Here is a 22302-nt window from a genome sequence, read left to right on the forward strand (position 1 = left end):
ATTTTTATCTAGTTCTGGCTACAGGGGGCCACACATTTGATATCTGTGCTCTAAGCCACTCTTTAAGTTGCAGAGAACGTGCTGGCTTGTATTAATAGGGATAATTACCTCACCAGAGAGTTCCCTATACAAATGAAATCACAGTTATAGCCCCTAACCCTCACAAGGAAAAACTGGTGAGTAGTATTGAAGTGACCAAAAAAACTGAGAAAACTAATTGTGACTACATCATCTTAGAACGTACAAGGGATAGAAGGTGGAGCTGTGATTTCAGTGACTGCACCTGTGATTTTAATGGTATTGGGGACTTTCAGGTGAGCAAACTCCCCCTACCAATGTATGGTTATAGAGAACTGCCCAGAGCACTGAGAAGTAGAAGACTTGCTCAGGGTCACATAGCCATTCTGTAGTAGTCCACCATTACACAACCACTGTATAGCAAGGGAAAGAACCCTGGCCATAGTAATTTATCCTGAAATTGAGTAAACTAATTTTAGTAAGTCAGTTGTTGATTTTAGGTCAACTGTTCTTTAAATTAACTATTGATTTTAAATTCAACAAAAAAAGAGGTTTTTTTTTTACCTATCTGGGTTTATATCCATTGCCATCAAAGGGGCCCCTGTAATTGCCTTATGACCAATTGTCAGTCTCCCTTACCATTTTTTTGCCTCTTTCCACTCTTCTTACACCTTATATCCCACCGTGTATTCTTCAGTTCAATGACACTATCTTCCCAAAGACAGAAATTTGAAAGTCTCTACCTTCAGGGCACTTAAAATTTACCTAGGAAGATAAGCAAGTAAACAAATAAATATGAGATAACTTGGTGAGGGAGAGAAAACACTACCAGGAGGAATAGAGATTTTTAAGGACAGAGATAAAGAAGGGAGTACATTGCAGTCAAAGGCATGGAGGCAGGAAGTGGGTTATCAAATTCAGAGGACAGCAGGTACGACAGTGTGGAATAGACTACATGAAAGAGAATATTAGGAACTATCTATAAAAGTAGTCTGTATCTAGACTGTGAAAAGCTTTAAAAACCAAGCTGAGAAATTTTATGTTTTTTTATCTAAAGGTACCACGGCTTCTTAAGGAGGTGACCTGATAAACATATTGTTACAGGAAGAATATTTTGGAGGCTATGTGGAGGATGAATTGGAGGGGGGAAACTTAAGCTAGGAGTTTAATTAGGCTGTTATTATAGTTCAAGCAAGAGTGAGGAAGGTCTGAACTAGGGTGGTATGTATGTGAGTAGAGAGGAGAAGGGCCCAGAGACTTGGAGAATATATGTGGTTAGGAGTGGGACAGGGGTGATGATTCAGCAAAGGAAACTGAAAATGATACTGAGACAGGTAAGAAGAGAACCTGGAGAGTGAATTGAAATCAAAGGAATAGAAAAACACTGGAAGATCCAAGTGGTTATTAGCATAATGTTTAATTAGCTGAGGGTAATTATCATGAATTGGGGAAACAGAAGGAATGTGATATTCTCCCCTGGGGATATCAAGTCAGAGTTTATATATAGGAACTGTTTTGTATGTTATTAACAGAAGTTAAAATCGAATTAAACATTTTCTTGATCCTCCTAAAGTATAACATTAATAAAAATAGTGTTTTATGTAAAAGGAAAATGAAGGAAGGTTATTAAGCTAAAATTTAAAAAAAAATTTTGGAATTCAAAAGTCTCTTAAAAAACAATATTATTGATGTTTTGTGCTTTAAAACAAATCAGTTAATATATGTTATGCTACTTTTGTAGTTCAGTTTGAAGCAAGTCCTGGTGCATCTTCCCAGAGTTCAGTCTCCCCCATAGCCATCAGTGGAAGTCGTTGGTTCAGTACAGGTGTTCAGAGGCGAAGTACAAGGATTGCAAGCGAAAAAGTGTGCAGGTGAGTTGCTTCAGTCACTGATAACTAATGAAACTTAGTTTAAATGATTTGGATAGTTTGCTTTGTTATTTATTGTTTCTGCAAACTGATACAATTTTAATAATAAAACATTTTTGAAAATTTCCCTGTCAGTATACTCTTATTAGTCAAGAACATTTTCCTTTTTTCCCTCTATCAAAGAAAGATTCTCAATCTAAAAACCACTTCTGCTTGATTAAAATCTTGTCTCTTTTGCCCTACAGTATATCATCTTAATGTTTTACTTGTGATTTGAAAATCTATTTGATCCAAGTTCAAAGGACTATAATAGTTCTTGTCAGAAGCATGACAATTAGGTACACAAATAAAGTTTTCATATTCCCACGACTTATAAAATCTTAGATCTAGAATAGACTTAGAAATCATCTGATATAAATCCTAATGTTATAAATGTTGAGGAAACTGTCATCAAGTTGTGATTTGCCAAAGGTCCCACATAGCTAGTTAGGACTCCTCCATCAAGAGTGTCTGATATTTTTATTCTTTTAGGAGATGAGCACTAAAACTTATTGTGGATTTTTATGTTAAGTTTTGCCTCGCAGAAAAAATATTGTTGGCAACATATACAGCTTAAATTGTCGTTATCAAAAATTGCATTTTTTTTCTTCCCTCTTATGAAAAAATTCCTAGGGTGGAGTCAGGGAAGGCAGATTGCTTCTCGCCTAAGAGAAGTCCTAAAGAAAAGGTCCGAAGATCCCTTCCTCTCAAGTTTAGTGTGAAGAAAAGTAGCAGAGATGTAGTAAGTATCTTTCATTCCTTCACTGTATTTTCATTCATCATTTCAGACTTGTAATTTTAATAATTTATCAAAAAATACCAAATCAGCCACAAGTTTTACTAAGTGCTGCTAAAAAGTCCATATTTTTGGTAATCCACAAGTAATATTTGCTCTGAGTAGTTTATTTCTAACTGTCATATTTTATATGTACCAAACTTTGACAACTATGAAGAACTTACACTTTGATTTGTATTTTTTGTTTTTCATTTTCCAATATACCTCGAACCTTCTTTCTTGGGAATTGTCCCGAATAACAGAAAAAGAAAGAAAATAATTCGGCAAAACAAACCTGCTCCTCAGTCCGGTCTGACGTTGTCCCATGTGTATCGTCCTCCGTATCTGAAAATGAGGGAGGGAGGTGCATCCTCATGTCTCTTCCTTGATCATTATCATTTCCCTGCATTCCGTTTTCCTTGCCTTGTTTTTTTGTTTTTATACATTTACATTTTTTGTCATTATGTGCACTGTATTCTTTGTTCTGACTGCTTCATTTTGCATCATTTCATAGAAGAGCACGTATTTCTCTGTCTCTTCAATTAGTCAATTCTTATGGTACAGCAATATTCCGTTATATTCATGTATCACTGTTTGCTTCTCTACTTCCCACGGATGGGGTATCTATCTACTTTGCTTCCAGTTCTTTGCTGTTACCGAAAGTGCTGTTATCAATACATGGCTATAAATGGGACCTTTTTTGTCTCTGACCTGCTTGGTGTATACGTCTGCCAGTGAGATCTTGTTTCCAAAATGATTGGACTAACTGAGCTTTAGGAGCAGTGTAGCGGTGTGCCTGTTTTTTTAATTTCAAATGTTCTTTTTTTATTATGAACTTAAATATGAATATTTCAACATACAAAGAACAAAATTTCTGTTGCAAGTCGTTTGAGGGCTTTTTTAAGAAAATGTTAAACTTAACAGAATTGCTTTGTTCCTTTCTGAACTTCTTCTGATTTTGATCTTTTGTGTATTTTTAAATGTTTCGTTGACCCTTTCTTTGATGTGTGAGTGTGTGTCTGTGTGTCTGTATTAGCACCATCCCTCTCCAAAAATCTTTCTTTCAAAAATAGAAGCCCTGGCCCTGCCTTGCGTAATGGAACTAAAGGAATCACCATTTGGCCATGTGTGAAAGCACGTGGCTCCTTCTGCACCTCTCTGCTATTCAGACACCATCATTTTTTTTAGCTATTCCTTGTTCCACTTACTTGCTACCAAAAAAAAGTGCTTAGAAATATTTTGTGTACTTTCCTGCTATCTTTGATATGCTTATCTTTCCACAACTTCTCCAATTTTGACTTCCCATTTTTTGTTATCTGCCGATTTTCTAGGCATGAAATGAAGCTTTAGACTTGGTTTAATTTATTTTTCCCTAATTATTAGTGAGTTGAAGCAATCCTTCATATAATCGTTCATAGTCATTTTAAGAACTATTTGTTTATATCTTTTTTGCCTTCACCCACTGGGGAATGACTTTTAATTGTATATGTCCATGCTGGTTCCCTCGAAATCTGGGAAATCAGGCATGCGTCAGACCTACGTGATAGCTTTTTCCCCTTGTCAACTGCTTCCCTTATTCTAGTTCCATTAAATTTGTATAAGAGTTCTTCAGTTTCATGTAATCAGAATTATCAGTTTTATTCTCTAATCTTGTTTGGTAAGAATTCTGCCTTTAGCTGTTGCTTTTAAAGGTACCTGATCGGATTTTCCTCTGTTCTTTTTTTTAATGCTATGACTTTAATCTTCAGATCATGCATCCATTTGAAGCTTGTGGTATATTATATAAAATGTTCGAACATAATTTTTCTCGAACTTCTTTCATGTTTTCTGAGAAGTCCTTGCCAAGATTTATTGTATTTGTATCGTCAGCTCCTACCATAGTTACTGACACATAGTAAAGCCACCTTAGCAAGTACTTTATTTATTTTTTTTTATTTTTTAATGTTTAACAATCACTGCCATACAATTGCGATTTTATCCCCCCCCACTACCCCCCTCCCTCCCCACGACTGCATACAATTCTGTATAGATTCTACATATACTTTCCTATTGAGTATATTTTCACTATAGTCATGCTATGTAGTCAGACTAAAATAACTGAAAGAAATCGTATAACAAATCAGAACATGATACACAAACACATACACATACACAAACATGATCTGCTACATTTTGCGAATGACTTCCATATTTCTTTCTCTGAGTGTGGAAGGCATTTTGCCTTGAGAACCACCTTTGGGATTTTTTTTTTTTTATAAGAAGTTTTTGCATTATTACAAAAATCCAAGTCTACCAGAAAAAACTCTCACACACTGTGGTCGTTGCTGTGCACAAAGTTCTCCTGGTTCTGCTCCTTTCACTCAGCATCAGGTCATATAAGTCCTTCCAGGCCTCTCTGAAGTCTTCTTGTTCATCATTTCTTATGGCACAATAGTACTCCATTACATTCATATACCATAATTTATTCAGCCATTCCCCAATTGATGGACATCCCCTTGACTTCCAGTTTTTGGCAACTACAAAGAGTGCTGCTATAAATATTTTTGTACATGTGGGACCCTTTCCCATTTTTATGATCTCTTGGGGATATAGTCCTAGTAGCGATATTGCTGGGTCAAAGGGTATGCACATTTTTGTAGCCCTTTGGGCATAGTTCCAAATTGCTCTCCAGAATGGTTGGAAGCGCTCGCAGCTCCACCAACAATGAATTAGTGTTCCAACTCTCCCACATCCTCTCCAGCATTTATCATTTTCTTGTTCTGTCATGTTTGCCAATCTTATAGGTGTGATGTGGTACCTCAGAGTTGTTTTGATTTGCATCTCTCTAATCAATAGTGATTTAGATCATTTTTTCATATGATTATAGATAGCTTTAATTTCTTCCTCTGAAAATTGCCTGTTCATATCCTTTGACCATTTATCAATTGGGGAATGACTTGTATGATTATACATTTGGGTCTATTAAACACATTTTCAAAAGGAATGTATTTTAAAAGTAGTTGTTAAAAGTGTCTGTCTAAAGGGGCATCTCGGTGGTGAAGTGGATAGAGCACCGGCCCTGGAATCAGGAGGACCTGAGTTCAAATGTGGCTTCAGGCACTTACTAGCTGTGTGACCCTGGGCAAGTCACTTGACCCAGATTGCCTCGCAAAAAAAAAGGGGAGAAAAAAAAAGTGTTTGTCCAGGCTCTCAGATATGTGACCGTTACAGTCAGGTCCCAATTAGTGCAAATAATGGAATTCCTGTTTGCATTTGTGCTATTCAAAGTTATATTTATGTAAACTCTGATTATTTATTCTAGCCCAGTGGAAATATGCAGTGCGTATTCAAATAATGCAAACACTTTAGGGGATTTATTATTCATAGTATTTAGGACTTAGCTGCGTATTTTCCAAAAGAGCAAAGAAAAAATTCAAGGCGCTGAAATATAGGCTGATATTGTACGTATGGACTGTCTTGTAATCTTATTTGATTCCTAGTTAGATGTTATAATTTTAAAATAATAGCACATTCATACCTCGCCTGCTTGGCATACAACTTTTCACAATTCCAATTCAGAGTGGCACAGCAAAAGAAAAATCTTTTAGAATTGACATCTGTCCTAGATTTGACTTGTTATCAGCGTAGTGACATTCATCAGCTGCCATAATACTGGGAAGCAAGATGGTTGCACTGCTCTTTTGTGAAAGAATGAGAACTTCACTGAACGGTTTACTCTGTGTTTAAGGAGTCATGTACTTTCTGGGTTTCACAATCACCGCTCTTCCTAAGACAGAGTCCTTTAGTAAAATTCACACAAGTGCGTGCTGATTCTTCACCATCATTATTTTTAAAGTGCCCATTTAGCTGTGTGACGCTGTATTGGAACTCTAAACATATGTAGTCAAATATTTAAATGTTTTTCCTTTCTTCCAAGGGAGAAGTCTGTTATCTTTAAAAATATCTTATATACATTCTGTTTTACTCATGTCTGTGATTTGGCAAGAGGAACTAGAGGAGGAAGTAGCTTTTTGTTTTGAGAAAAAGATTGATATACAAATCTGGGATTTTTTCCTAAACACACCTTTTTTAACCCTGTGATCATGGGCAAAGTGCTTATAAACTCAGTTATTTGGTTTCTAGTTTGAATAAAAAGAGATGTAGGTTTCTGATGTGAGTTATAGGTGAACAAAGTAATTTGAATGTGAAGAAAAAATGTTTATTACCTTTTCTCTCCTTAGGACATTTTTATTCCATCTCCAAGTTTGGAGCAGGGACCAAGTGACGAAAAGAACACTGAAGATAGATACAATTCCTCTTTCACAGTGGAGTGCTCTAAGACTTCACAGACTGAGGAAGGAAATCCCACTGAGGATCTTGGGCAGCCACTAATGGGAGAATCCTGTGAGCTGATGCTTTCTGGAAGTGATTGCAGCCAGTCTACAAAGATGGAGAGTTTGACCTCTCAGCAGATCGATGAAGATGCTAAGAACACGCAGACTGAAGATACGCAACCTGTATCTCAAACTCTGGAATCTAAAGTTTGTCCCACAGAAGATTCTAGTGTACTAGTGAACCAAACAAAAGACAGTCAAGAAGAGCTGAGTGAAAACTGTAAAAAGACAGAAGATGCTGTAAAAACTACAAATGAAATGATCATTTCAGCCACTGAATGCAAAACCAGAGAAGAGATGGAACATGTTTGTGTTGATTTTACATGTGATTCAGGAAGCCAAGTACTTCTTTCTGAGAGTCTTTCGTCTGAGGCTGTTTCTGAGGCTCTTCCCTCTGAGGCTCTTCCGTCTGAGGTTCTTCCCTCTGAGGCTGTTTCGTCTGAGGCTGTTCCGTCTGAGGCTGTTCCGTCTGAGGCTGTTCCGTCTGAGGCTGTTCCGTCTGAGGTTCTTCCGTCTGAGGCTGTTCCATCTGAGGCTGTTTCATCTGAGGCTGTTGCGTCTGAGGCCCACTTAAATGCATTAGATCAGGAGGTCTCTGTGGAGGCTAAACAATATCACACAGAGAAGAGGTCTTCAATTTCTGAGGTTGAAGAAATTCCTGAAACCCCTTGTGAAAGTCAAGAGGAGGGGCAGAAAGAAGAGAAAGAAAACAGGGAGAGTAGCCCACTCCATCCCTCTCTGATTCAGACTCAGTCACCAGGATTATGCCTCCAAGAAAAAATCCCAGATCAAGAGTACCAAGGAGCTATGGAAGTTAATACTAGTGTCAGTGGTAGTGATTCTCCAAAAAAACTGAAAATGCATGATGAAGAACTGGAACAGAAGGACCCAGAGGCTGGGGGAGAGGCCACCTCAGAAAGCTGTGGTGTCATTGTAGAAGAGAAAGCCACAAAAGATGAGTCCTCAGCTGATATTGCCTCTCAGCCTGTTGTGGGAGAAGAGGCCCACGAAGATACTCATTCTTGTGTGGACGTTGATCCAGGAATAGAACTGGGTGCTAAGAACAGTCTAGATGCTAAGGGAGAGAAGAGCCAAGAATCTGACGAGAATCTGGAATCACTTACTGAGAAGGAGAACCCTCAGCACTCTCCAGTGTCTTTAGAAAGAGTAGATGATATACTGAGAACTGAACAGGAGAAGCAGCAGCCACAATCTCCAGGGCAAGCAGACACCTTATTAATAAAACATTCGCAAATGGATACTATAGAGGAATCAGGCAGTGAAGGAAAGACTCAGCAGCTTGGGAAAGCCGCTGACCATTGTCTTCAGAGCCCCTGTGAAAGCTCCAATGGTGAGTACGATTCATAGATACGAATGGGGACTGTTTGACTCGTTCAGCTGATGGATTGAGAAGCTTAACCAGAATTGATTTTTGAGAGGTGGGAATAGAGGGCTGAAGGTTATTATTGGAGCTAAATTCTAAAGTGGAACAGATATTAATAAACGGAATAACAATTAGCCAGTTATCAAAAATAATCATTTTTTCTAATCAGAGGTTGTCTTTACTGACTATAATTCTGGCTGCCTTATAGTCATAAAGGTTCTTGAATTTCACAAATACGTATAAATTGTACTTACCTTGCTTTTTTTAGGGGGAGAAATTGTGGAAGTGGGGTAGGGAGCACAGCTAAACTGTATTTTCAGTTGAGTCATCTAGAAATAATAAATATTCACTTAATTATTCTTCATAGAACTACAAATAGGCTCTTAATTAAATAATTTGCTAATAGTTGTTTTCTCTTCAAGAGTATTAGACTAAGTTTCTAAGTATGATTTAACAGATATATAAATCTTAGAAATTAAGACTTGAAAGATTTAATGTCCATACTTCTTCTGGGATCTATTTCAAGATTATAAATTGTTTTGAGCTGTGTCGCATACTACTGAGAGACTGCAAATAAGAACATATCATCATAGTGCTGAGGTATTCTTAATTTTTCAAAGGTTATATTAGTGGGATTATAAGCTCTGACAGGTCATTTCATGTGAAAAAGGCTTCCAGTATGGGCCTGGTGATGCCAGGTTGGCTATTAAGTGTTTATCGGGTTTTTTTTTTTTAATACGTAATACAGTTATTTTTCAGTTTTCAACATTAACTTCCATAAGAATTTGAATTCCAAATTTCCTCACATCTCTCCCTACCCCTCACTCCAGGACAGCATGTACCCCATGCACCCCTTCCCCTAAGTCTGTCCTCCCTTCTATCATCCTCCTCCTTTTCCCACCCCCTCTCCCTTCTGTTTTCCTATAGGGCAAAATAGTTTTCTATACCCCATTGCCTGTACATCTTATTTCCTAGTTGCATGAAAAAAATTGTTAACATTAATTTTTAAAGCTTTGAGTTCCATATTCTCTTCCTCCCTCCCCACTCACCCTCACTGAGAAAGCAAGCAGTTCAATATAGCTCATCCATGTGTAGCCATGCAGAACACTTCCATGACAGTTGTGTTGGGAAAGACCAACCACATTTCTCTCTGTCCTGCCCTCCATTTATTCCATTTTCTCTCTTTACCTGTTCCCACAGTAGTACTTGCTTCTGATTATCCCTTTCCCCAATTTGATGTCCCTTCTATTATCCTCCCTCTCCTATCCCCTTTGCTCCTGCCTTCCTGTAGGGTAAAATAAATTTCCCTACCCAACTGAGTGTGTGTTATTCTCTCCTTAAGCCAGATCCCATGAGAGTAAGGCTCCCTTAGTCCTTTTCATTTCCTCCTTCCTCTCCTTCATCATAAAAGCTCTTTCTTGCCTCTTTTATGTGAGATGATTTGCTACATTCTACCTCTCCCTTTCTCTTTCTCCCAGTACATTCCTCTCAACAGTAAATTTTATTTTTTAGGTATTTTCCATATTCAGCTCACCCTGTACCCTCTGTCTCTCTGTCTCTCTCTCTTCCTCTGTATCTATCTATCTTATCTGCCTATCTGTCTGTTTATCCATCCACACCCATATACATACCTACACATATGATATACATACACATATGCACCTACATACATACACATACACACATATAAATTCTCTCTAACTACTCTAATACTGAAAAAGGTCTCATGAATTACAAATGTTTTTCCATGTAGGAATGTAAGCAGTTCAACTTCAATGAGTTCCTTAAGGCTTCTCTTTTCTGTTTACATTTTCATATTTCTCTTGATTCTTGTATTTGAAAGTCAAATTTTCTGTTCAGCTCAGGTCTTTTCAACAAGAATACAATGCTTGGAATTCCTTTATTTCATTGAAATTCCATTTTTTTCCCTGAAGTATTGCACTCAGTTTTGCTGGGTAGGTGATTCTTGGTTTTAGTCCTCTATAATATCATATTCCAAGCTCTCTGATAACTTAGTATAGAAGCTGCTAAATCCTGTGTTCTCCTGATTGTATTTCCACAATACTTGAATTGTTTTTTTCTGTTTTTTTTTCCTGGCTGCTTGTAATATTTTTTCCTTGACCTGGGAACTCTGGAACTTGGCTACAATATTGCTAGGAGTTTTCCTTTTGGGGTCTCTTTCAGGAGGTGATCAGTGAATTCTTTCCATTTCTGTTTTACCCTCTGGTTTTAGAATATCAGGGCAGTTTTCTTTGATAATTTCTTGAAGGATGATGTCAAGGCTCTTTTTTTGATCATGGTTTTCAGGCAGACCAATAATTTTAAAATTATCTCTCTTGGATCTATTTTCCAGGTCAGTTGTTTTTCCAATCACATATTTCACATTGTTTTCTATTTTTTTCATCCTTTTGGTTTTGTTTTATAATTTCTTGATTTGTTATAAAGTCATTAGCTTCCATCTCCTCCATTCTAATTTTTTTTAATTTTATTTTTCATTTTTAACACAGTTTACAACAGATAAAACAATTCAAAATTTTGGTCAGGTGATACTTCTTTTTAAAACATTTACAATATGGACCACAAAAGAATTTTTTTTTTAAACATTAACCAACTGAGACACAAATAATATTTATGTTGCTAACCTCACAAGCTCTTGACCTGATCGTCTCCACAGTATTACTAAGAATTAAAGGACTCTAACTTGTTGTTGTTGGTCTAAAGTCCTATGAATAATAGCTTAATTTTAGACTTAACCTCAGATGTTCCCCTACCAATAATCTGTAATTTAATAGATCTGATATTAAGCTTACAAACCTTTTGACTATAGGAAATTGCCAACAAGAGTAGGGACACTGCAGGGAACCAGTATCTCTCCAACTTCATGTCAATTCCAGGCAGGAGTAGATTGTGAACTTGCATTCAGCCAGGCTTAAAGTCTGCCAGGTGTCAGTGGGGAAATTGAGTCAGGAGAATCCTACTTCAGCCCATGCTGAGCAACTGCTCTCCCACCCTTCCCATGAGATCACCTTTTGCAGCTCATGCCAGCATCTCACAGGCTTACTGGCATCATGTATTGGAGGCTCAGACTGCCTTTCTTGCTATCCATACCTGGAGTTAGACTCAGAAGAACAGTCACTTAACAGTCCCATAGCGTCTAAAAATGGCAAGTTACAATGACCAGGTTTCAAATATTGTAATTTCACTTTGGCTAAGGAACATCTTTTAGGCAAATCTGAAGTGGCTTACATGCCTTTCTATACATGTTCTAGTTCTTGATTAAATAGCCATCGTAAAATCAAATTTACCATTAAAACCTTGACTTTACAATCAAAGCCGAATTTTACCTGAGGTTACCGTCCTCTAGGAAATTTGGACTGAAATTCTTTCCCCCAAACTAAAGATGTCATTAATTTTCTGTGGTATGATATAAATTTTCATATCAAATTTAGTGAGCATGTTATTCCCTCCTTCAGCCACATGTGAAGAGAGTAGCTTCATTTTTCCCCTCTCCCCTCTCCTTTTTCTCCTCCATTGAACAAGATTTTTCTTATCTCTTTTATGAGTTATAGCCTGCCCCGTTCCATTTCTCCCTTTCTCTTTCCGGTATTTTCCTCCTTTACCCCTTAATTTTTATTTTATTTTATTTTTGTGTGAATATCATCTCTTCTGATTGAACACACCCTGTACTCTCTATCTTTATATGTGTGTGTGTGTGTGTGTGTGTGTGTGTGCGCGCGCGTATGTACAATCTCTCCATGTACCCAAATTACTGAAAGATTCAAGAGTTATAAATACATTCTTTCCATGTAGCAAACAGTTCAGCTTTAGAGTCTTTTTATGATTTTTCTTTCCTGTTTATCTTTTCATGCTTCTCTTGATTCTTGTCTTGGGAAGTCAGATTTTCTATACAGGTCTGGTCTTTTCCTCAGTATGAAGTGAATGATTGAAAGTCCTCTATATCCTTGAATGACCATTTATTCCCTTGAAGTATTATACTCAGATTTGCTGGGTAGGTGATTCTTGGTTTTAGTCCCAGTTCCTTTGACCTCTGAAATATCCCATTCCAAGCCCTTTGATCCCTTAATGTTGAAGCTGCCAGATCCTGTGTTATCCTGATTGTATTTCCACAATACTCAAATTGCTTCTTTCTAGCTGCTTGCAGTATTTTCTCCTTGATCTGGGAACTCTGAAATTTGGCCACAATATTCCTAGGAGTTTCTCTGTTCGGGTCTCTTTCAGGAGGTGATTGGTGGATTCTTTCAATATTTATTTTTCCCTCTGGTTCTAGAATATCAGGGCAGTTTTCCTCAATAATTTCATGGAAGATAATGTCTAGGCTCTTTTTTTGATCAAGGCTTTCAGGTAGTGCCATAATTTTTAAATTGTTTCTCCTGAATCTATTTTCCAGGTCAGTTGTTTTTCCAATGAGATGTTTCACATTATCTTCTATTTTTTCAAATTTTTGGTTTTGTTTACTAACTGCTTGGTTTAATTCATAGTCATTAATTTCTCTGAATTCAGTTCTCTCTTTCAACAAATTATTCTGTTCAGTGAGCTTTTGAAACTTCTCCTTCATTAAGGTATTCTTCTCCTCATTGGCTTTTTGGACCTCTTTTGCCATTTGGGTTAGTCTATTTTTAAAGGTGTTATCTTTTTGGGTCTCCTTTAGTAAGCTGTTGATTTGTTTTTCATGATTTTCTTGCATCACTCTCATTTCCCTTCCCAATTTTTCTTCTACTTCTCCTACTTGATTTTCAGAATCCTTTTTGAGCTCTTCAATGACTTGAGTCCATTGCATATTTTTTTTTATAAGTTTTGGATGTAGAAGCCTTGACTTTTATGTCTTCCTCTGATAGTATGCTTAGATCTTGCTCATCTGAAAGGATGGGAGAAAATACCTTTTCACCAAGAAAGTAACCTTCTGTAGTCTAATTTTTTTCCCCTTTTTGGGCATTTTCCCAGCCAATTACTTGACTTTTGAGCTCTTTGCTAAGTGGAGGATATACTATCCCAGGTTTCAGAGGTTTTGTGCAGCAACTGTTTTCTGACATATCTCTAGGCACCCATAAGTTTTCAGTTCCTCCAAAGTGGTATAATCAAGGAGAGGTGTTCACTCCTCTCCTGACCTGTGCTCTGGTCTGTGAGCAATCACAAGCACTCTTTTCTGCCCTGGAACTGTGAGTAGGATTCCCTCTGCACAGCCACCACCAGCTCTGCCACCTCAGCGCTCTTTCTCACCCCAGTGCTCCTCCTCACCCTAGGACCACCACTCATGACTGAGACTCAGATCTGCACTCAATTCCCCTACTGTCTGTAGGCTGAGAACTCCAGAAGCGCCACTTCTGCAGCAGTGGTTGCCGCTGCCCTGGGAACTGGGGTTAGACCATGTTCTCCTCTCACCCAGGTGAGAGAACTTTTTCACCGACCTTTAAAGCTGTCTTTGGCATTTTTGGGTTGAGAAATCTGGAAATCACAGCAGTTGTCAGTGCCCTGAGGCCTGCTCCAGTCCGTCTGTGCTGGCAGTTGGGTTGCATTCCATTTTGAGCCCAGTGCAATAGATCTTTCCTGTTGGCCTTCCAGGTTGTCTTGGGCTGGAAATAAGTTTTACTCTTTCATTTTGTGGCTTGTGCTGCTCTAGAATTTGTTTAGAGTCAATTTTTGCAGGTATTTCAAGGGATTTGGGGGAAGAGCTTGAGCATGTCCCTGCCTCTGTTCTGCCATCTTGGCTCTGCCCAAGTGTTTATCTTTTCCTTTTTCACTAAAAGATCATATGTTAAGCCATTGAAGGGGTTGCAGTCTGTGAGGATGGATAGAGTATCCTTCCCAATAAAATCATGGATCCTTGAGGTATGAATATCATTGCAGTGCTATGTGAGAGAGTGTAATTAGAAAAATATTTGTAAGAGACAGAAAATTGGCACTATAATGTTTCTGTGAAGCCAACTCTAGAGTTTCTAAAGGCATATTCGACATTTGGGCAATATTTCCATTATATTAATTACATAAATAGGCTCTTTTTTAAGAGTATAATTTAAAGAATTTTGACTAGTTATGGTAAGGGATACTGAGTAACTGCTTGGAATAAATTGTGTAACCCAGTATTTTATTTCTCACTCATCTTTCTTTGGCTTTTTTCTTTTCTTCACCTCTTTCTGGAGAGTTTGACGCAGCACTTTTGTCTTTAGTACTTTCTTCTTGTTAAGTGTTTTTTAACACTGCCCTCTTAGGGTTTTCCTCCATCTGTTAGATCCCTCCTTGTGCTCTTTTACCGGATCCTCATTTGTGGCACGCCGCTGTAGGTGCGCGTCGCCGTGGGTGTCCCGCAGGGCCCTGTCTTATAGCTCTGTTTCTTCCCTTGGTCTTCTCATCAGCTCCCATGGCTGTAATGATCATGTCTACGTTGGTGATTCTGATTTTGCCCTTACTTTTCTGCCGACTTCTATTCTTGCATTTTCAGTTGTCTTTTAAACACTTCAGACTAGCTATCCAGTAGACATATTAAACTCAACATATCCAAAACAGAACTCACTTTCTTGCCCTCTGAATCTCCCCTTCCCCTTGCCTTCCCTACTACTGTTGAGGGCACCACAGTCTTCCCAGTACTTCCAACTTGAAACCTGGGTGTAATCCTGGACTCCTTACTATCTCTCACCCCCCATATCCAATCTAGTTCCGATACTGCTGCTGCCCTGGTACAGGCCTTCATTGTCATTATCATTTTGCACTTGATCTATGATAAAAGTCTGCTGGTTTGTCTGCAGGTCTTTCCCTGTTCTAGTCTTTTCTCATCTCCTTTGCAGTATCTTCATCCAGGTCACGCCCATTAATTGTGGGTGATGCCCAAGGCTCTTCCCTTCTTTCTTTTTGCTATTTTGCTTGGTGATTTTTCCCAACTCCAATGGGTTCAGCTATCGTCTCTATACTTAAGATTCCCACATCTCTTTATTCAGCCCTAACCTTTCTGTTGACCTTTCTTGGACATCTCAAACTGGGTGTTCTGTCGACATCTTAAACTTAGTATGTCCATGACTGAAGGCATTCTCTTTTCCCCAAAGCCTCCACTATTCCCAACTTACATACTACTATCAAGAGCACCATTTATTTTGACTCCTGACCTGGTTGTTATTCTTTCCCCTTACTTCCTCTTTTCCTTCTAACCCCATCATATTTCATCAGTTGCCAAGTCTTGTTGATTCTGCCTTTGTCCCTTCTCTGACCCTTGAACCCCCTTGGTATAGGCCCTTGTGTATTCCTCTCCCTGGCCTCCTTGCTGTTCCTCCCATATGACGCTTCATAATTCCACTTGGCATTTTTACTGACTTGTCTCCCAGGCTTGGAATTTTATTCTTCTTCATCTCGATCTCTTGATCTTACCTTCCCCAGAAAACCTTTCCACATCCCTCTTAATGCTACTGCCTTTCTTCTCTTGATAGTCTCTAATATAGTTTGTGTATATCCTGTTTGTATACAGTTGTTTGCATGGTTTCCCCTGTTGTAAAGTGTGAGCTCTTGGAGAGAGGGGATTTTTTTCCTTCTTTGTCTCCCCAGTGCTTAGCACTGTCATGGATATGTACTAGGTGCTTCATACATATTTGAGGACTGTGATGGATGTATATTAAAAGATGTGTGGTTTTATTACATAAGTACAGTAGTTTGAATTTCGGTGATTAGGCTAAGAAAATGTTAGGCCTTCTATGTTCACTTTTTTTATCATAGTTTCTAAGGTACTTTAAGATGCTTAATAAAAGTTCTTTTAAGGAGTTAAAGCATTTTTCTTGAGCTTATTTTTAATATTGATCTGCTGTAGCAAATCTTTTCTTCATAGAAAAACTTGTGCATACCTTTTTCAGAATTATCATCAATTCTGAATTAATGAAGTCTTGAATCAACTATGCTCAGTTTTGAGATTGAATATTGAGAAAAAGTTTTAAAGGGTTCACATTAGAACAATAAATCCAAACAAAGCGCTGAAAAATTGTATTTGGTGAGAAATTAAGGAAATTGGGACTGTTTAATTTGGAGAACAGAAGGCTAAGAAGCCGAAGTTTTTTAGGGGAAATTGCCACTAGGGATCAGGTGAAACAGCTGGGCTATTTATCCTGAAGAAGAGAGAACTTGGGTGGGGTAGGACAGCAACATAGCTGTTCTCAACTATTTAAAGCATTATCTTGTTATACAGAAGAGGGATTAGATTTGGTTCATAGCCTCAAAGAGCAAGACTGGGGTGGAATGGAATTTCCACTGCACAGAAATTACATGGAAGTGGTTTAAAGCTCTTTCCTAAAAGAAAGATTTCAAAGATTACACTAACAAGTCACGGTCCAAATGGAATAGGCTTTGGCGGGATAGGTTACTGAGCTCTCAGTCAATGGAAGTCTTCAAGTAGAGCCTTGATAGACTTGATTACTTATTGGGAGTATTACAGATTTATGTTTGAATAAGGGTTGCACTAGATGACTTTTGAGATTCCTTACAAATCAGCAAGTTTCTGATTTTATGACGTATGTAACTAGGATATTGTGACATGCTAGCAGTGTGCTAGCTACTCTAGTCAAAAAGAACCAGATGTTGGACATCATTAGGAGGATTATTTAGAAACAAAGTAAACAATCTTAGCCTACTCTTAATACCACTTGGAACTCTGGTTGCTGCATTTCAGTAGACAAACAGTACTGAAGAATGTCCACAGAAAGGCAATGAAAGTGAGTAAAGGAATATAGAGAGTCTTTTTATTATTGAGAATAACCTAATGAAAATTGTTTCCTTAATTTGCTTTCAATTTTTTTGAAATCTCTTTGATTTTTAGAATTTCTATTTTGGTTTTAAAATTTTTGGTTTTCTAGTTTTTTGGTTTTCCCAGTTCATTGATCTATTTGATTATTTAGTTTGGAAATATAAAGCCTGAGAAGTCTAGTTTTGATTGAAATCTGCAAAATTATTAAGACTATGGATAAGGTGAACTTGTAAACGGTAGCTGAGGTGCTGGAGTGAATAGCGCACCAGGCCTGCAGTTAGGAAGATCTGAATTCAAATTTGGCCTCAGACACACTGTTGTGCTTGTCCTCCATTTTTGAAGAGGACCATGACATCAGAGAAATGATGACATGACTTGAACTTGACTTTGTTTTGAGTGAGGGAGGGCTGTGCAGGTCACCAGCCTCCCTTCTCCTCCAGAGCTGTCTGAATCATCAGCATGACTGGAGATGACCCAGGATGCACTGGGAGACTTTGGCCTTTTAGGCTAAGGCCTTTTCAGGTACTCATTGAAAATGAGGTCATGTCCATTCAGTGAATAGGCTTCTTTAAAAAGTAGTCAAGGGAATAGCTCCTTTCATAGAAAATAATAAGTAGATAAATCGTGCTGGGAGGGGCAGGAGTCTCAGGCTTGTTGTTTCAAAGAGAAACTTACTATTTACATTCACTCTAAGCCAGGAGGTTCCAAAACAGCCATTGAGTGAAGATTGGGCAAGGACCCTTCATTGTTCAGTCCATGGGCTTCAGGGTGCACGGCGTCTAAGGTTTTAGGGGAGACAAGAAAGAAGGAAAGAAAAGGGGAAGGAATCTAGCCAATGCAGTGTACCCCAAGTTAACTGATCAACTTCTGGCAACCAAAATTTACCTTCTTTGGGAGAGAAGGAAAAGGGAGAGGGCTAGGTTGATGAGCTGAGTTGCTCAGATGGCTGAGTCCCCATTTAGGCAGCTTAGTCTACTCACAGGTTGTATTTGTCCTTTGTTTTCAAAGAGAATCATGACATCATAGAAATGATGACATGACTTTCTCTTGACTTTGTTTTGAGTGAGGGAGTGCTATGCAAGTCACCAGCCTCACTTCTCCTCCTGAGCCATCCCTCAGACACGTACTACCTGTCTGAACCGGGTCAAGTCTCTTAACCCTGCTTGCCTACATTTTATCTTCTGTAAAATGAACTAGAAAAGGAAATGGCAAAGCACTCTAGTATCTTTTCTAAGAAAACTCCAAATGGGGTCACAACATGTCAGGTAAGACTGAAAAAGCTCAGCAGCCACAAAGCTGAACTTGCAATAACTTCTAATAAATAATTGGAAAAATTGTTTATATTATTTAGAATCTCAGTATAATACTAAAAATAAGGGACAGAATATAGATTTAAACCAACAAAGGAAGTACTAATACTTCACACACTACATTGCGCATTTACACAAATTAATTTATATGAGTAGTTAAAGGGGTAACTGGGCAAAAAAAAAATTTTAAGTAACTCCTGGGTTGATATAAACTATTTCATGAGTGCCAGGCTAAAAATAAATTAAGGCAAACTGTAATTTACATATTGATATGACTGAAAGATATCTATATAGGTATATATAGATAAATATATGTAACCATGCTCTCCCGCAAATTATTCTTTGGTATTACCATCAGACACAAAATATTAGAATAGCTGGACTATTGGTCCTTCCCATTATGGGAATATATTGTATTATTATTATATACAATATATTGTATTATTGCAGTATAAGAACAAATGGTGACCAACTGTTTTCCATCTTCCCAGAGGATAAGAAAAGAGGAAATGAGTTTATATTTAACAAGGGGTTAGAGATAAAAGAGAGCTTTCCATCAGTGTACCCAACACTGAATTGGGCTAAATGAATGGTTATGGATTTACCTTTCTTGAGAGGCTTTAGAAATATAGTAAATTTCCAAGTGCCTGGGGCATTTGGTATTAAATTCTTCCTCCTTTCCCCACTTCTAATTCTTCCTTATTCTATAAAAGAAGCCCATTTAAGGCCATCAGTCAATCTGCTAACATAGTCTATGGAGATCTGGGGAAGAAAGAACTTGATGGTTTTAATTCTAACTATAGGGAAGAAATGCTATGAGAAACTTAGAATATATCAGATATGAGTATGGACAATTTTTAGCAAACTCGGTGTGAGAAGGCTTCCCCTACCACAACGGTAACGCTATGTTTGGTGTGATAGAAAAGAGGGTTGGATTTTAAATCCTGACTCTGCTGCTTACTATTTATGTGACCTTAACTATTTTGAGTCTTAGTTTTCTCATTTGTAGTATTTGGGGTGGGGTGTGAACTAAATCATGAATTCTTAAAGTGTGGTCCGAGAGATCCCTGAGATCCTTATTTTCATAGTAATACTAAGATGTTTTCATTTCTAATATGGTAAAGACTGGTGGATATGACCGATATAAACAAAAGCTCTTTAGGGAGAGTCCTCAGAAATTTTTGAACATGTGAGGGGTCCTGAGACCATGAAATCTGAGACTGAATTACTTGTAAGGTTCCTTCCAGCACTAAATCTGTGACCCGGTGATCCAAATGAATAGTCCAGCATGTGCCTCTTGAGGAAAACTCAAACCTGAGGAGAAATGGTGTAAATTGCAGGATTTTGGGTCCTATACTCCTTTTATTTTGTTTAAAAAATTTTTCTTGTGAAAGTATCACTTATTCTTTGGTTTTTTATTATGGAATCATAGCTTTTAAAGAAAAGATTTATCCTCAGAATTGTAACATTGTGAACATGGCATCCAAATAAAAATTGCGGTTATTTGTTTAAAAAACAAAAGAAATGACTCATGTCAAAGTCCACATTGTTTCAGAAAGAAGTAGGCTTACCTACTTAGGATTTTTTTTTTCGTCTACTCTTGTGGATGTTGTGTGTTAATTAAAGGTGAAAAATATTTTGTTGTTGTTTTTGTAAACGCAAATCAAACAAACTAAAGTAACTAACAGATAACAATTATCTGGGAAAATTCTGGGAAAAAAATCCTTACATTCAAATTATTTTTAGAGAAGTCTGAAAACTTTTTTTCCTAACCTAAATTGTACATATCCCACATAAATTCATGAAAGTTTAAGGTTGAAATGCTTCTTTTACTCCATAATATTTGGGATGAAAATTTGATGACTTTTAAATTAAGAATACATTGTATTCCTATAGTAATAGCTTCTAATCAAGGCATTTAAAACACTTTCATAATATATTTATGCTTTGGCAAATTAGTAATTTCTCCTTAGTTATAGATGTTCTTTTCACCTGCACATGTTAAACACTGAACAGCATTACATAAAAATATGAAGTTGAGCACATCGTAGCTGATTGGAAATGTTTATTATTTCAGAATCTGCTGTCTGTATGTAGCTCAATCAGAAGCTGGTAACAATTTATGATCAGTTTTAGAGGTTAAATTTAACATGGAGTTAGAAAAAAAGAATAAAGGTGAGATGACAGTATTTTGTGCTATTACAACAGCTTTTACTCAGCCTATTTATTATAAGATAGAGGCAAAAGTAAGTATGTTGACTGCTTATTTACCATGTCTTGGAGAAGTTTAACTGATGAAAGCAATCACTATAACAAGGAGACCTAAATAGCCCAGAAATTGCCGTAGCCAGCAAGCATTTTATTTGCTTGGCTAGTGGATCCTTTTAGAGAGTGTGCTTATTGGCGAAATGTTATGAGGAGAATGAGCGAAGATTATGTGTAGCAGTCTCACAGAACAGTGAACAGTGAAGGGTGGAGAGAAAAACATATCTGCACGAAGTCTGGCCTGAGACCCAGCTAAGGCTGATCATTGAAATAATGTTAGTAACACTGGAGGAGTGACAGTTAGATGTGAAATGGAATAGATCCATTTTCTTTGATTTAATTTACATCTTCATTACTGTTATATTCTTAATTTGACAGCTCAGAGTATGTTCTATTCCATGAAGAAGTGGGATGGCCATTCAAGAAAATGAACTTGGAAAGAATGGTTTATTGTTGTTTAGTCCTTTTAGTCATGTCTGATTTTTCGTGACTGCATTTGGGGTTTTCTTGGCAAAGATACTGAAGGCATTTGCCATTTCCTTCTTTAGCTCATTTTACAGGTGAGGAAGCTGATGAATTAAGTCGTCTGCCCATACTTAGTATCTGAGGTTGGATTTGAACTCAGGTCTTCCTGTTTGTAGGCCCAATACTCTTATGTACAGCTGCCTGCCCCTACGGGGTACCTTAGAAGGTTTTAATTTACATTTCTCTAGTCAAGATTGATTTAGAGCATTTTTTAATATTACTATAGATAGCTTTTATTTCTTTAGAAAACTGCCTGTTCATATCCTTGGACCATTTTTCGGTTGGGAAATGGCTCTTATTTTTTTAAATTTGACTCTGTTCCCTCTATGTTTGAGAGATGAGGCTTTTATCAGGAAAAATTTGTGATTTTTCCTCCCCAGTTTCTTTGCTTTCCTTCTAATCTTGACTGCATTTGTTTTCTTTGTGCAAAACTGTTTTAATTTTATATAAAAAAATGATCTGTTTTACTTTCTGCAGCCCTTTCAATCTGTTGTTTGGTCATAAATTCTTTCCTTATTCATGGATCTGATAGGTAAAAATTTTCCATGCTCACCTAATTTGCTCATGATGTCACCATTTATGTCTAAACCATGTACCCATTTTGGCCTTATCTTGGTACACATCGTGAGATGTATTCTCACATTGTGAAAAGCTATATCTAGTTTCTGCCAAACTGCTTTCCAGTTTTCTCAGCAATTTTTGTCAGTTAGTGGATCTTTGGGTTTATCGAACACTACATTACAATGGTCGTTTCCTACTACGCATTGTGTACCTATCTGTTGCACTCAACCACCACTCTGTTTCTTAGCCAGTACCAGATTGTTTCCATGACTACCACTTTGCAGTTGAGTTTGAAAGCCGGTGCTACTGGGCTGCCTTCCTTAACATTTTGTTCATTGATTCCCTTGATAATTGATGTTTTGTTCTTCTAGATGAATTTTGTTACCGTTTTTTTCTGGCTCTATCAAATAATTTTTTTTGATTGGTAAGGTACTGGATAATTAATTTAGG

The 22302-nt window shown here is 37.5% G+C and overlaps 1 protein-coding gene and 1 long non-coding RNA gene across 11 annotated transcripts in view; one reads left to right on the forward strand and one right to left on the reverse strand.

Annotated features, from left to right (window-relative positions):
- LOC140513765 (TP53-binding protein 1-like) overlaps nt 1–22302 on the forward strand; it is a 130786-nt gene that overhangs the window by 32406 nt on the left and 76078 nt on the right. For all 10 annotated transcript variants that reach the window (XR_011970310.1, XR_011970309.1, XR_011970308.1 and 7 more), the window contains 3 exons: nt 1760–1889; nt 2559–2667; nt 6921–8424. Coding sequence is in view for 6 of the 10 variants with exons in the window: in XM_072623698.1 (XP_072479799.1) it covers nt 1760–1889; nt 2559–2667; nt 6921–8424 (1743 nt within the window). In the remaining 4 variants the exon portion in view is untranslated. The remainder of the gene's footprint in view (nt 1–1759; nt 1890–2558; nt 2668–6920; nt 8425–22302) is intronic.
- Nucleotides 357–18162, reverse strand: LOC140513848 (uncharacterized). Its single transcript, XR_011970389.1, has 4 exons — nt 18077–18162; nt 17867–17970; nt 8712–8786; nt 357–783 (listed from the first exon to the last, which is right to left on the reverse strand). It is a non-coding gene; the product is annotated as an uncharacterized lncRNA (long non-coding RNA).

This window comes from Notamacropus eugenii, chromosome 7 (assembly GCF_028372415.1).
Source record: "Notamacropus eugenii isolate mMacEug1 chromosome 7, mMacEug1.pri_v2, whole genome shotgun sequence".
Taxonomy (NCBI): domain Eukaryota; kingdom Metazoa; phylum Chordata; class Mammalia; order Diprotodontia; family Macropodidae; genus Notamacropus; species Notamacropus eugenii.